At 48.8% G+C, this 12,650-nt stretch overlaps 1 protein-coding gene across 1 annotated transcript in view; it reads right to left on the bottom strand.

The window, feature by feature from the left end:
- The window catches only part of Tmem120b (transmembrane protein 120B), a 28,807-nt gene extending 19,277 nt beyond the window's left edge, over positions 1 to 9,530 (bottom strand). Inside the window, exon 1 of the mRNA XM_048343005.1 lies at positions 9,335 to 9,530. Coding sequence (XP_048198962.1) covers positions 9,335 to 9,403 — 69 coding nt within the window. The 5' untranslated portion in view covers positions 9,404 to 9,530. The remainder of the gene's footprint in view (positions 1 to 9,334) is intronic.
- Between the last annotated feature and the right edge of the window lie 3,120 nt (positions 9,531 to 12,650).

The following is a 12,650-nucleotide window of genomic DNA, read 5'->3' as shown; positions in this document are numbered from 1 at the left end:
AAAAAGCTCAGGGACAATCCCCAGGCCCTGAGTTCATGCCCCAGTACCAACATACAGATGAAACAATCAAATGCTAAGACATACTTTCCAAGAGCAAAAAACAGTCCTACCACACTACTCAATTCTGCCATAAGTGTGGCCACGTGGTCCTGATCTCAGCAATGACTGACTGCCCTGAGGCCACAGGGCTGTTTCTCTTTGTAATCCTTTAGATATGGTTGAAATGTTTTTTAGTCCATTGTTTATGCCACTGTGAAATCTCCCATAATTAGGGCTCCTTGTTCCCCTGGCACAAGGAGTTGAGCTGACAACCCCCCACCCTCCCCCCCCCCATCCTTTCTACATAATATTCCCACCCTCCCCAACAAGGAGATGAATCTTTCCTACGGGTGATTTCAGCACCCCAAGCTCACCTCGGATCGGTTCAGCCCCTCCAGGGTTCGCTTGCCCCGCCCCCTTGTTCGTTCTGGCCAATAGGAGCCCAGGGCAGGGAACTGGAGGGTGGGTGGAGACAGGGATAGGACATGTCTTCCTCTAGCTCCTTCCCTGGCCTGCTACATCATCCAATCACAACAGCTCCTGATTGCAGCTCAGCCCTCCCATCCCCACCCCCCATCAGACAGCACCGAAGATCTTCACGGAGGGTTCAGACTAGTACTGCCCACTGTTGCAGGCAGCACCAGGAAGTTGCCCACAACTCTGAAAAAAACCCACAAAACCTTCTTTTCATTGGCATTTTTCTTGTCAGGGCCCCGAGTTTGTGCTTTACCATTCCTTGCCAATCTCTTTTTTTTTTTTTTTTGGGGGGGGGGTAGTCCTGGGGCTTGGACTCCGGGCCTGAGCACTGTCCCCTTGCTCAAGGCTAGCACTCTACCTCTGGAGCTACAGCATCACTTCTGGATTTTTCTGTGTATGTGGTACCGAGGAATCGAACCCAGGGCTTCATGCATGCAAGGCAAGCACGCTGCCACTAAGCCATATTCCCAGGCTCTCCTCCTTTGACAATCTTTATACTTAAGAATACATACAAATGTATCACTAAGCAATACATAGTATTATTTGAATGTAACTATATTAGAAATGGCCTTTGCAACTTTGTCCTTAGTGTTTATATGCATATATCCCAGCTACTGTGAAGGCAGAGATTGAGAGGCTCACCTTTTGAGGCCAGCCCCAGCAAAAATATTTGGGAGACCTCATCTCAACATATTAGCCGGCTGTGTTGGTACAAATATGTGATCTTAGCTATGCAGGAAGCATAGGTAGGTGGATTGTGGTCCACAGCTGGTCTTAGGCATAGTGTAACCCTATCTAAGGGATAACTAAAAGTGAAAAAGGACTGGAGTGGTTCAAACAGTAGAGCACCTGCCTCACAAGCGCAAAGCTCTGAATTCAAATCCCAGCCTCCTCCATATATACATATGTATGTGTATATATGTATATATATACACATATGCACACACACATATATATACATACAGCTCTAGTTTATTCCTTCTACTGCTTCTACTACTGGTACTGGTAGGTACTCTGTGATGTTCATTGAATAGTTTGTTTGGAAGTATCTAGCTTTTTTTTTTTTTTTTGCCAGTCCTGGGGCTTGAACTAAAGGCCTGAGCACTGTCCCTGGCTTCTTTTTGCTCAAGGCTAGCACTCTACCTCTTGAGCCAGTGCCACTTCCGGCTTTTTCTGTTTATGTGGTACTGAGGAATCAAACCCAGGGCTTCATGTGTTCAAGGCAAGCCCACTAAGCCACATTCCCAGCCCAGTGACTAACTTTTATAAACAAGTGTTGTAAAATTTATTGTACAGGGGGAGGGAAATGCGGAGGAGTGAAGGCAGGGGAAAAATGAGGGAGGAGGTAACAAGTTGGATAAGAAATGTATGCACTGCCTTACATATGAAACTGTAACCCCTCTGCATATCACTTTGTCAATGAAGAAATAAATTTTAAAAAATTATTGTACAGGTCTGTTAGTAAACCTATTTGATCATATAAACATATACTACTCATAGAAATGGAGAATGGATAAAACACAAAACATGCTAACATTAAATCTGTGACCTGGGATCCCCTCACCATCTTTCCTCCCAGGGGAGTCACAAACAAGTGAGTTTCCAATGGCAGATTCGGAGAGCAGAGCCTCTCCCAGTCCTCTGAGACCCCATGCACAGCCCCGGGGGAACAGCAAGGTAATTAGTGACTGCAGGCCCCAGCACAGCACGGCTGTGAGCCATCTGCAGAAGGAGTCCTAAGATTCAGAACAGAGGAATGAGATTTCCAAGTCAATGTTTGTTGCAAGAACTGCCAGACAGAGAAACTGGCACCACAGACAGGCTCCAGCTCAGGAGCTCAGAAGCTGGTGGACGGCAGCAGAGCTGTGCCACCACCGAAGTGCACAGGCTCATGGCTGTGCCTCTGACTGGTAGTAAATTTTTAAGAGATTACTTTCATAGGATTTGCTTTCCAAGAAATCATCTTCAAATAGGTTTTCAGACACTGACTACACCTAAGCAGGGCCTGTTGCCATAGAAACATTACCAAGTTGACTTCACTTGATGTGTTAACAGTTCTGTCCTGGGAAAGATTCTGAGTCACATGCAGGATCTGTTAGTGATGCCTATAGCAGAAGCAGTGAGTGGGGGAATGTACAAGGGGGTTAGGTGTCCAGAAGGCAGGAGAAGAAAATAGTTATGTTTGAGTTTTGCAGTAAGACTGGCTGAGTTCAAGAAGCCAAATTTGCCAGGTGCTAGTGGCTCATGCCTGTAATCCTAGCTACTTAGGAGGCTGAGATCTGAAGATAATAGTTCAAAGCTAGCCTGGGTAGGAAAGTCTATGAGACTTCTCCAATTAGCCAGCAGAAAACCAGAAGTAGAGCTGTGGCTCAAAGTGGTAGAGCACTAGTCTTGATCAAAATTGCTCAAGGACAGAGCCCAGACCTTGAATTCAAGCCCCATGACCAGCAAAAATAAACAAAAAAAGCCCAGTTACAGGGCTGGGAATGTGGCTTAGTGGCAGTGTTTGCCTAGCATGCATGAAGCCCTGAGTTCAATTCCTCAGCATCACATAAACAAAAAAGCCAAAAGTGGCACTGTGGCTCAAGTGGTAGAGTGCTAGCCTTGAGCAAAAAGAAGCCAGGGACAGTGCTCAGGCCCTGAGTCCAAGCCCCAGGACTGGCAAAATAGAAAAGAAAAGAAAAGAAAGGAAAAGAAAAGGCCCATTTACAGAACCACTCTATGCCTTAATTTCCTCATTTATGAAAGACTCAGAGATGGATGAGGTATGTGCTGTTACAAAGATACCATCTCGGGGCTGGGAAGATGGCCTAGTGGCAAGAGTCCTTGCCTCCTATACATGAGCCCTAGATTCAATTCCTCAGCACCACATATATAGAAAAGGCCAGAAGTGGCAGCGCTGTGGCGCAAGTGGTAGAGTGCTAGCCTTGAGCAAAAAAGAAGCCAGGGACTGTGCTCAGGCCCTGAGTTCAAGCCCCAGGACTGGCAAAAAAAAAAAAAAAATCCAAAGATATGGTGCCATCAAAGAAGCGCGGTGTGGCCTGGCAAAGTGGCTCACAAACGGACATCCTCTGGATCTTGGCCTCCAGCAGAGCTAAGACTACATAGAGTGAGCCACTGGCACCAGCACCTTTCCTCTCCTTGTTCCAGGTAGTATGGACAGCACTGCTCCCACCCCTAGGCTCCAGAGGCGGACTTATAACCAAGGCCTGGCTACCCAAGGGTAATCACATGACCCAAGCTGGGCCAATGACATTCAGCCCTGGAAGTCTTGTAGGAACTAAGAAGGGGTAGGAGAAGATAACCTGTATCTGCCAGCTTTGCTAAGTTGATAAGGCTGCATGTGGCTATCTTTGCCATGTCATTCCTGAGAAAGAAATTTACAATGGGAGATGTATACACATATCATAGGAGCTCAGGATCCAGCCTTGCCTGGAGCCATTTTACTACTGGATTTCCCAATACATAAGCCAATAACCTCCCTTTCTGGCTTAAAAACAGCTGGGAACTGAGTTTCTGTCACTTGTAACTAAGAGTCCTGATCAATACAGTGTATAAAGCTCCCTATGAATGAAGAGAGACCCAGTAAATTCTAAGTTTTCTACCTGAGTTTCAAGGACACAAAAACATTTGAGTCAGACAGCAAGACCGAGTTAAGATTCTGACTCTATGATTTTCAAGTTGCTAAACATCTCAGCTTCTATCTCCTGCAATCCTAGCTACTCAGGAAGCTGAGATCTTAGAAGCCCCAGCAGAAAAGTTAATGAAACTTATCTCCAATAAACCACTGAAGGGGGGAAAAAATGGAAGTGGAGCTGTGGCTCAAGTAGTAGTGTGGTAGCCATGAGCACAAAAGCTTGTTGACAGTGACTAGGCCCTTAGTTCAAGCCCCAGGACTGGGGCACAAACCAGAAACACACAAGCCACACACACACACACACACAAAACAGGTTAGGTAGGCACTAGTGGCTCAGGCCTGCAGTAATCCTAGCTACTCAGGAGGCTGAGTTCTAAGGATCACAGTTTGGAGCCAGCCCCAGTTAGGAAGTCCATGAGACTCTTATCTCTAATAATTACTCTGAAAACACCAGAAGTGTTGCTGGGGCTCAAGAGAATGAGCACTAACCTAGAGTATAAAGAAGCTCAGAGATAGTGTCCAGGCCTTGAGTTCAAACCCCAGGACCAGCAAAAAAACAAAAACAAAAAACACACACACCAGGAAGTTGAGTTGATGTTTAGATCAAATGAGACAATCTGTGTACTGTATGGTTTGCTGTTCTAGTAGTCATTATTATCAGCTGTTTTTTTGTTCTTGTTGTTTTTGTTTTGTGCCAGTCCTGAAGCTTGAACTCAGGGACTGGGCACTGTCCCTTCTCTTTTTTTCATCAGGCTGAGGTTCTACCACCTGAGTCACAACTCCATTTCCAGCTTTTTGGCAGTTTTTTAATTGGAAATGAAACTCATGGAATTTCCTGCCTGGGCTGCTTTCAAACTTTGATCCTCAGATTGAAGCCTTCTAGGTAACTAGGATGACAGGTGTGTGAGTCATGGGTGCCCAGTGCCCAGCTTGTGAGCCTTATTTTGCAGATAAACTCAGGGAGACTTCCCTCAGGTGAGGCACCAGACAGAGCGAGAGTGTGTGGCAGAAGTCAGACAGGAATCCAGGAATCCTACCTTCCTGTCCATTTTTTTCTGTTCTACCTGCTTCTAAAGAAAGGGCCACAGAGAATCAAATGGGCACAGATCTGTCTTGGACAATGATTAAAAGCGCAGTCATGCTGGTGGCTCATGCCTATAATACTAATTACTCAGGAGGCTGAGATCTGAAGATCAAAAATTTAAAGCCAGACTGGGCAGGAAAGTCCTTGAGACTCTTTTTTTTTTTTTTTGACCAGTCCTGGAGCTTGAACTCAGGGCCTGAGCACTGTCTCTGAGCTTCTTTCAAGGCTAGCACTCTACTACTTGAGCCACATCACCACTTCTGGCCTTTTCTGTTTATGTGGTACTGAGGAATCGAATCCAGGGCTTCATGCATGCTAGGTAAGCACTCTACCACTAAGCCACATTCCCAGCCCTCCTTGAGGCTCTTAACTACCCAAATGCCAGAAATGGATCTGTGGCTCAAGTGGTGAGCACTAGCCTTGAGCACAGAGCCCAGGACTGAGTTCAACCCCAGAATTCATACTCACAGACACACACACATACACACACAACAAAAGAAGAATGCATATTCTAGGCCAGGTGTAGTGGCTCACTCATGTAATCTCAGCTACCCAGGAGGCTGAGATCTAGAAGACTATGGTTCAAAACAGCACTGGCAAAAAAAAAAAAAAAAAGTCTTGAAGACTCCCTCTCCAACTAGCCAGCAAAATTCAGACTGAAGGCCTCACTGATGTGGAAGAGCACCAGCTGTGAGCAAGCAAGTCAAATGAGTGTTGAGTCTCTGTGTTCTACAGCCCCACACCCACACACAAAAAAATATTTATGATGACCTACAAGGCCCCTGCAACCTATGAGGTCAGGGACTAGAGAAAGCTGCAGAAAGTTGCTTCCTGGGGTGGAAGAGACAAGAGTCAGGTTTCCAGTCCAACAAAGCAAGAACTGCTGTTCAATCATCTGCCACTGTGTCTGTAGGCGGCCTTCTGTGGTCACATCTCAGGCCAGGGGACTGTGCACGTGCTGACCTTAGACTGGTACCCAACTCATAAGTATGGGCAAAAAACCCCAAACACCGAAAGGGGCAGGCCCCATGAGCAATCAACTTTCTCCAGAGCCCACGAAGGCCTGGACAGAGGTAAATCACATTTCCAAAACTCTAGATCCATGGGCTGGGGATATGGCCTAGTGGCAAGAGAGCTTGCCTCGTATACATGAGGCCCTGGGTTCAATTCCCCAGCACCACATATGCAGAAAACGGCCAGAAGTGGCGCTGTGGCTCAAGTGGCAGAGTGCTAGCCTTGAACAAAAGGAAGCCAGGGACAGTGCTCAGGCCCTGAGTTCAAGGCCCAGGACTGGCCAAAAAAAAAAACCACAATACAAAACTCTAGATCCTTTCCTTTAGGAAGTCCCAGGCATTTTACTGGGTTTTTATGTGGGGAGATGGATTTCAAACCACCTTTCAAATATTCCAAGCACTGAGAATTGGCCTTCCTCTGTCCTTCATTTCAAAATTGGAAAGGAAGTAAACACGTGATATAACCCATCACCCTAGAATCAGAGATATAAACATGATCTCATATTCCCTGGCCCATGTAGGAAAAGTTGGATCAATGAGGATTTTCTGGTGAAAAACAAAAGTCTGACCTACAGTTAACATTTCTACCTGCAGCCCACTCCATTCCTCACTACCACCATCACCATATTACCTCTCTGGTTCACCAATCACTGTCTCTGAGCTGAGTCTCTGTCCAACACTTACACAATGTCCACCCTGGACTTCTGACACACATATTTCAGCAATGTCCATCCAGGAATCCAGTACTCTGCCATGTGAAGACTGAGAGAAGCTTCACAAGCATTTGAAGAACTGAGTTCTAGCCCCAACTTCACTACTAAATAGCTGTGTGATCCCAACTCTGTCAATCAGCCTCTCCAACCTTTGGCTTCTTCATCATGAATTAAAGATTGAGGTGGTGTTTTTGCTCCAGTCTATGACCTTGATCCACAAGAAATCATCTGTCCCTGAACTCTGACTGGTAAGCTGACCATCAAAAGCCTACAATCAGTAGAGCCTCTCTTTTCCAAAGTAGGAACCAGTCTGTTCCAGTGCCCCCACTTATAAACATCTGGGCAGGAAACTCAACATCTCCTCCCAGCAGGCCCTTCTACGACCCTTGCTGCATTCCAGGGGATACAATCCAGATTCATGCTCAACCCCTTCTGTCCCAGACACTCTTGGGCACCTGACACATCTTGACATCCAACTGTCCAGGTAGGAACACAACAACAAATCAAAGGACTCCTCAGCAACATCTGCCTGTCAAGACTTGCTATCTAATTGCTGATAATTGTATTAACTGCAAAGCTCTGAAGTACCAGTCCTCCTCCACCTCCTAGTCTAAGGCAGGGCAGAGGAAAGGAATTAGCAACAACAAAAGCCCCACACAGCACACTCCTTCACCTTCTCTGATCCTAAGACCCACTCTGTGGCTCCATGGCTGGGCATGACTTCAGAGACCAGTGGGACTGAGTATTTGGATATGGTGGCACACACTAGTAATCTTAGTCCTTGAAAGGCAAACACAGGAGGATCTAGAATTTGAGGCCAACCTCAACTACATAGTGAAACCTTATCGAGAGAGAAAAAAGAAAGGAAAGGAAAAGGAAAAGGAGCTGGGTGTCAGTGGCTCATACCTGTAATGCTAGCTACTCAGGAAGCTGAGATCTAAGGATCGTGGTTCAAAGCCAGCTGGGGCAGGAAAGTCCGTGAGACTTTTATCTCCAATTAACCACCAAAAAGCTGGAAGTGGAGCTGTGGCTCATATGGCAGAGCATTAGCCTTGAGTCAAGCCCCAGTATTGGTGTACACATACATACACAAGAAAGAAAAGGAAAGGAAAGGAAAAAGAGGAAGGAAAAAGCTGAACCTTCTCCATGGGTGGAAACAAAATCATCCCTGGGAACCAAGAGAGACCAAAACCCTAGACTTGAACCCACATAGGGCAGGGGAAAGCATGACATGCCTGAAGTAACACCCTTCCTTCCTGCTTGGCCCCTTCATTTGGACCGCCAGCCTCAAGTGTAGAAAGACCCCAGGCAATCTCCTTTTCCCTCCTCTGGACGCTGTAGGAGACCCACTGCAGCCAAGAGCTACAGGGCCAGGGAATACGTCAGTGTGCCAACTGAGCAGCAGAGAAGGAGGCAAGTGGATGTGCTGTGATTTCGGGCAAATGGTACATAACTTCCTGAGAAAATAGACAACCGTGTGGCTAGAGAGGGAATGGTTCCAAAAATGGTCCCTGTGTCTGTCTTGGAACCCCAGGGTTTCCTGAGGGCACTCCGGGTCCCCTCCGTGGAGCTAAGCCCTTCCTGAGCCAATCAGGAAGGGGGCTCCTGCCAGAACCAGCAGCAATGCCACTCACTCAAGGGAGCCTCTTACACCCACTTTTGCCCCACCCCGAAAAAGGCTCTGGCCAGCAGGGTGGGGCTGGGGTGCACCCTCTGTCACTAGGTGAAGCTGCCAGCTGTGAGCACTGACAGATGCGTAAACCACACCACGCTGTCTGCAGCAGGTCGGAGGTTGGGGCATCACACTAGAGTTCCCAACAAGGGGGAGGGGTCTTTAATCCTCAAGTACAGCCTAGGGACTCAAGGTGAAAGTCTCCTAGGCACACCTCCCAAAATGGAGCTAAGCTGCCCCGCCAGCCAGCGGGGGATGGCGGGGGGGCCCGAGCTGCCCGCAGCAGGTGCGGGGTGCAGGGGTCGGGGGAGGACGAGGCCGGGAGACCCCTGCGGCGGTGGGGGCTGGGCTGGTCTAGCTGAGTCCTTGCACCTATCAAGCCCCCCCCACACCGCTCCTTCCACATGGACACCCCTGGAACTTGCCCTCGGGGACCACAGACCAACTTTCTGTGGCCAAGGAGGTGCAGGAGCAGGAGTAAAGAACCGGTGGGAGGGCGGGAGAATGGGAGGGGAGGGGGATTCGAGGGAGCGCCCCGTGAGGGTGAAGGGCTGAGGCGTTGGGGGACCGGAGGGTGCCGGTCTACACCGACCCCCGGGCCCCGGGGCCTAGCCCGAGGCTCCTCCGGGGCCCTGCTCGCCCCACCTCCCGGGCAGGGCAGGTGAGGTAGAGTGAGGGGACCAGGTGGCCCGGCCCTACCTGCAGTTCCTGAAATTCTCCCTCCAGCTCGTGCCACTCGCGCTCGCAACACTCCAGCGGCCCGGACATGGTGCAACCGTGCAAAGGCGGTGGCGGCGACGGCTCCCGCAGCGTGGCCGCGCCGGCCGCCCGCACCCCACGCCCGCCACCCGCCGTCCGTGCGACCGCCCGCCGGCCGCCTTCCCAGGCACCAGCTGTTCCTGCGCAGCCGGAGCCACGCGCGCACCGACGTCACGGCCCCGCCCCGGCGCCCGCCCCGCCTCGCCTCGCACGAGGGGCGGGGCCGCGCCTGCGCGCGCGCGCCCCCAGCGGCTCCCGCGGCCGCCGCCGCCGCCGCCGCCTCCTGGAGCGCGCGCACGGGCCGGCTCGCGGCGGGTTCGGTCGCAGCCTCTCGGCGTACCTGGCAACTCCAGGGTCCTCTCTTCCCACCCCCGCTCGGAGAGGTCGAGGAGCTCGTCCACGCACTGCCCTGCACGTGGCGGGGGTGGAGGGAGATCAGGGGAAGGAGAAAGCTCACCCGCTCTGGAGCCTGGCCTGGCCCCGCCTAAAGCCCGGGCCTTGCGGTGCCAGGGCCGACACCGACCGTGCGGCAAGGTCGAGGGCAGGGCCGGGACGCCGCCTCAACTCGTCGTCGGTATTTATTGCAGCCAGTCCATCCTGGAGGCTAAGACACTGGGTGACTTGACACCTGCTCCTGTCGCTCCAGGGACACCACCACCTCCCAGCCCCCCTCCCTCCCCTCCCCGGACAATCCACAGAATCTGCCCCGGCCTGGCCTTCCTGCCACAGCCTCTGGACCTCGACCCAACTCTCCAAGCCATCGTGTTTTCCTCATCCTCCTGACCTTGTATGTTTCCTCATAATTCCTCATGTGGCTGCCTCAGTTCAAGTGATACCTGGATGTTAGCTTCCTCCGGCTACAGTGACTACAGTCTGGGTAGCCACCACAAACTAGGTGGCTTAAACAATCCGGAGTGTATTTCTGTCACAAACCTGGAGATTAGAAGTCTCAAATCAAGCCATAAACTAAGCCTTGGGATGTACACAAGGTTTTCGTAATTCCAAACAATAGTAGGAGGTGTCACCAGGTAGTTGGAGGTGGGCTATAGGAAATTAACCTTTCACAAGGCTCAGATGTTGGCTTCAACGAGGCCTAAAGTTTCTAACAGGAGATTAGGTGCCATCTCATTCCCAGCTATCTGGAACGTTGACAGAAGCAAGAGGTTCTTTAAGCCGCATGTACATGTGACCTAGTACTGGGACTTGAACTCAGGACCTGGGCGCTGTCCTTTAGCTTTTTCATTCAAGGCTAGCACTTGTACCCCTTGAGCCACAGCTCAACTTCCAGCATTTTGGTGGTTAATTGGAGATAAGAATCTCATGGAGGGCTGGGAATATGGTCTAGCCGCAAGAGTACTTGCCTTGTAAACATGAAGCCCTAGGTTTGATTCCTCAGCATCACATATACAGAAAATGGCCAGAAGTGGTGCTGTGGCTCAAGTGGTAGAGTGCTAGCCTTGAGCAAAAAGAAGCCAGGGACAGCGCTCAGGCCCTGTGTTTAAGGCCCAGGACTGGCAAAAAAACAAAGAACTTCTGTCACAAATTTGTTTGGTGTACAGTTTTGTGGATTTTGATATTTATATAATCACACACCAAATATGAGTAATTTATAGTCTTAAGCATTTTCCAGTTCATTAGTTTTTTTGTTGTGGTTGTTAGTCATGGGGCATGAACTCACAGCCTGGGTGCTGTCCCTGAGCTCTTTTACTCAAGGCTAGTGCTTGACAACTTTGAGCCACAGCACCATTTCTGAGTTTTGAGTAGTTAATTAGAGATAAGAGTCTCACAAGGACTTTTCTGCCCAGGCTGGCTTTGAACCTTGATCCTCAGATCTCAGCCTCCTGAGTAGGAAGGATGGCAGGTGTGAGCTACCAGTGCCTAGCTACACTAATTTTTTTTTTTTTTTTTTTGCCAGTCCTGGGCCTTGGACTCAGGGCCTGAGCACTGTCCCTGGCTTCTTTTTGCTCAGGGCTAGCACTCTGCCACTAGAGTCACAGCGCCACTTCTGGCCATTTTCTGTATATGTGGTGCTGGGGAATCGAACCCAGGGCTTCAAGTATACGGGGCAAGCGCTCTTGCCACTAGGCCATATCCCCAGCCCCTACACTAATTTTTATAGCATCTAATTTTCCATTAATCCTATACAAACTAGAAGTTTTCTAGAAAAATTTTTGTACCTTTCATTAGCTCATGATCTTAGAAATACATGAAATTGGTATTTGTGGGCTTTATTTTTTTTTAGTTTAAAGATGGAACCCAGTGCCATGCATATTCTAGGCAAATGCTCTACCACTTAGGCTATGGCTCTAGCTGTTTGTTTTTGAGCCAGGATCTCATCCTGTAGCCCAGGATGGCTTTGAACTCTTCATCCTTTTGCCCTCCCCTCCAATGTGTTAGGATTATAGACAAGCACTACCATGCATAGCTGAAGTACAGTTTTATTTCCTTCTTCCCTCCCTACCTCTTTTTAAATTTTTATTTTTTATTTTTTGGTGCTAGTAATGGGCTTGAGCTCAGGGCCTGGGCCCTTAGCTTTTTTGCTCAAGCTAATGCTCTAGCCTTGAGCTACAGTTCCACTAACAGCTTTTTGGTGGTTAATTAGAGATAAGACTCTCATGGACTTTCCTGCCCATACCGGCTTCAAACAGTGATCCTTAGATTCATCCTCCTGAGTAGTCAGGATTATAGGCGTGAGCCTCAGACACCATGATAGTTTGTCCGCTTGCTGGGTTGTTTGGTGGAGTAAGAAAGTAAATCTTGTCTCTATTACTGCATCTTGGCCAGCATTTAAGTTTTATCAATACTGTTGTGGGTTATTGATCAATCCTTCATATTTTTTCCTCTTTTCTCCCCACAGCACAGTTTCATGGTATGAATGTGTCACCATTTATCCATTAGCCAGTCAAGAGACCATTGGATTCTTTCCAGCTTGGTCTGCTTTTTAATGAGACTGATATAAATATTTATGTACTTTTAAAAAATGCCACATGAACTAGTATATGTCTGCAGTCCCAGTATTCAAGAGATGCAAACAGGATGATCTGGAGTTTGAGGCCAGCTTGAGCTACACAGAGATTCTGTCTTCAAAAATCAAAAGTTGAGTGGGCTGGGAATATGGCCTAGTGGTAGAGTGCTTGCCTCACATACATGAAGCCCTGGGTTCAATTCCTCGGCACCACATATATAGAAAAAGACAGAAGCGGTGCTGTGACTCAAGTGGCAGAGTGCTAATCTTTTTGTTTGGTTTTGTTTTTAT

Source organism: Perognathus longimembris, chromosome 3 (genome assembly GCF_023159225.1).
Source record: "Perognathus longimembris pacificus isolate PPM17 chromosome 3, ASM2315922v1, whole genome shotgun sequence".
NCBI lineage: Eukaryota > Metazoa > Chordata > Mammalia > Rodentia > Heteromyidae > Perognathus > Perognathus longimembris.
The sequence above is the reverse complement of the archived record's forward strand: the minus strand, read 5'-3'. Positions and strand labels throughout refer to the sequence as shown.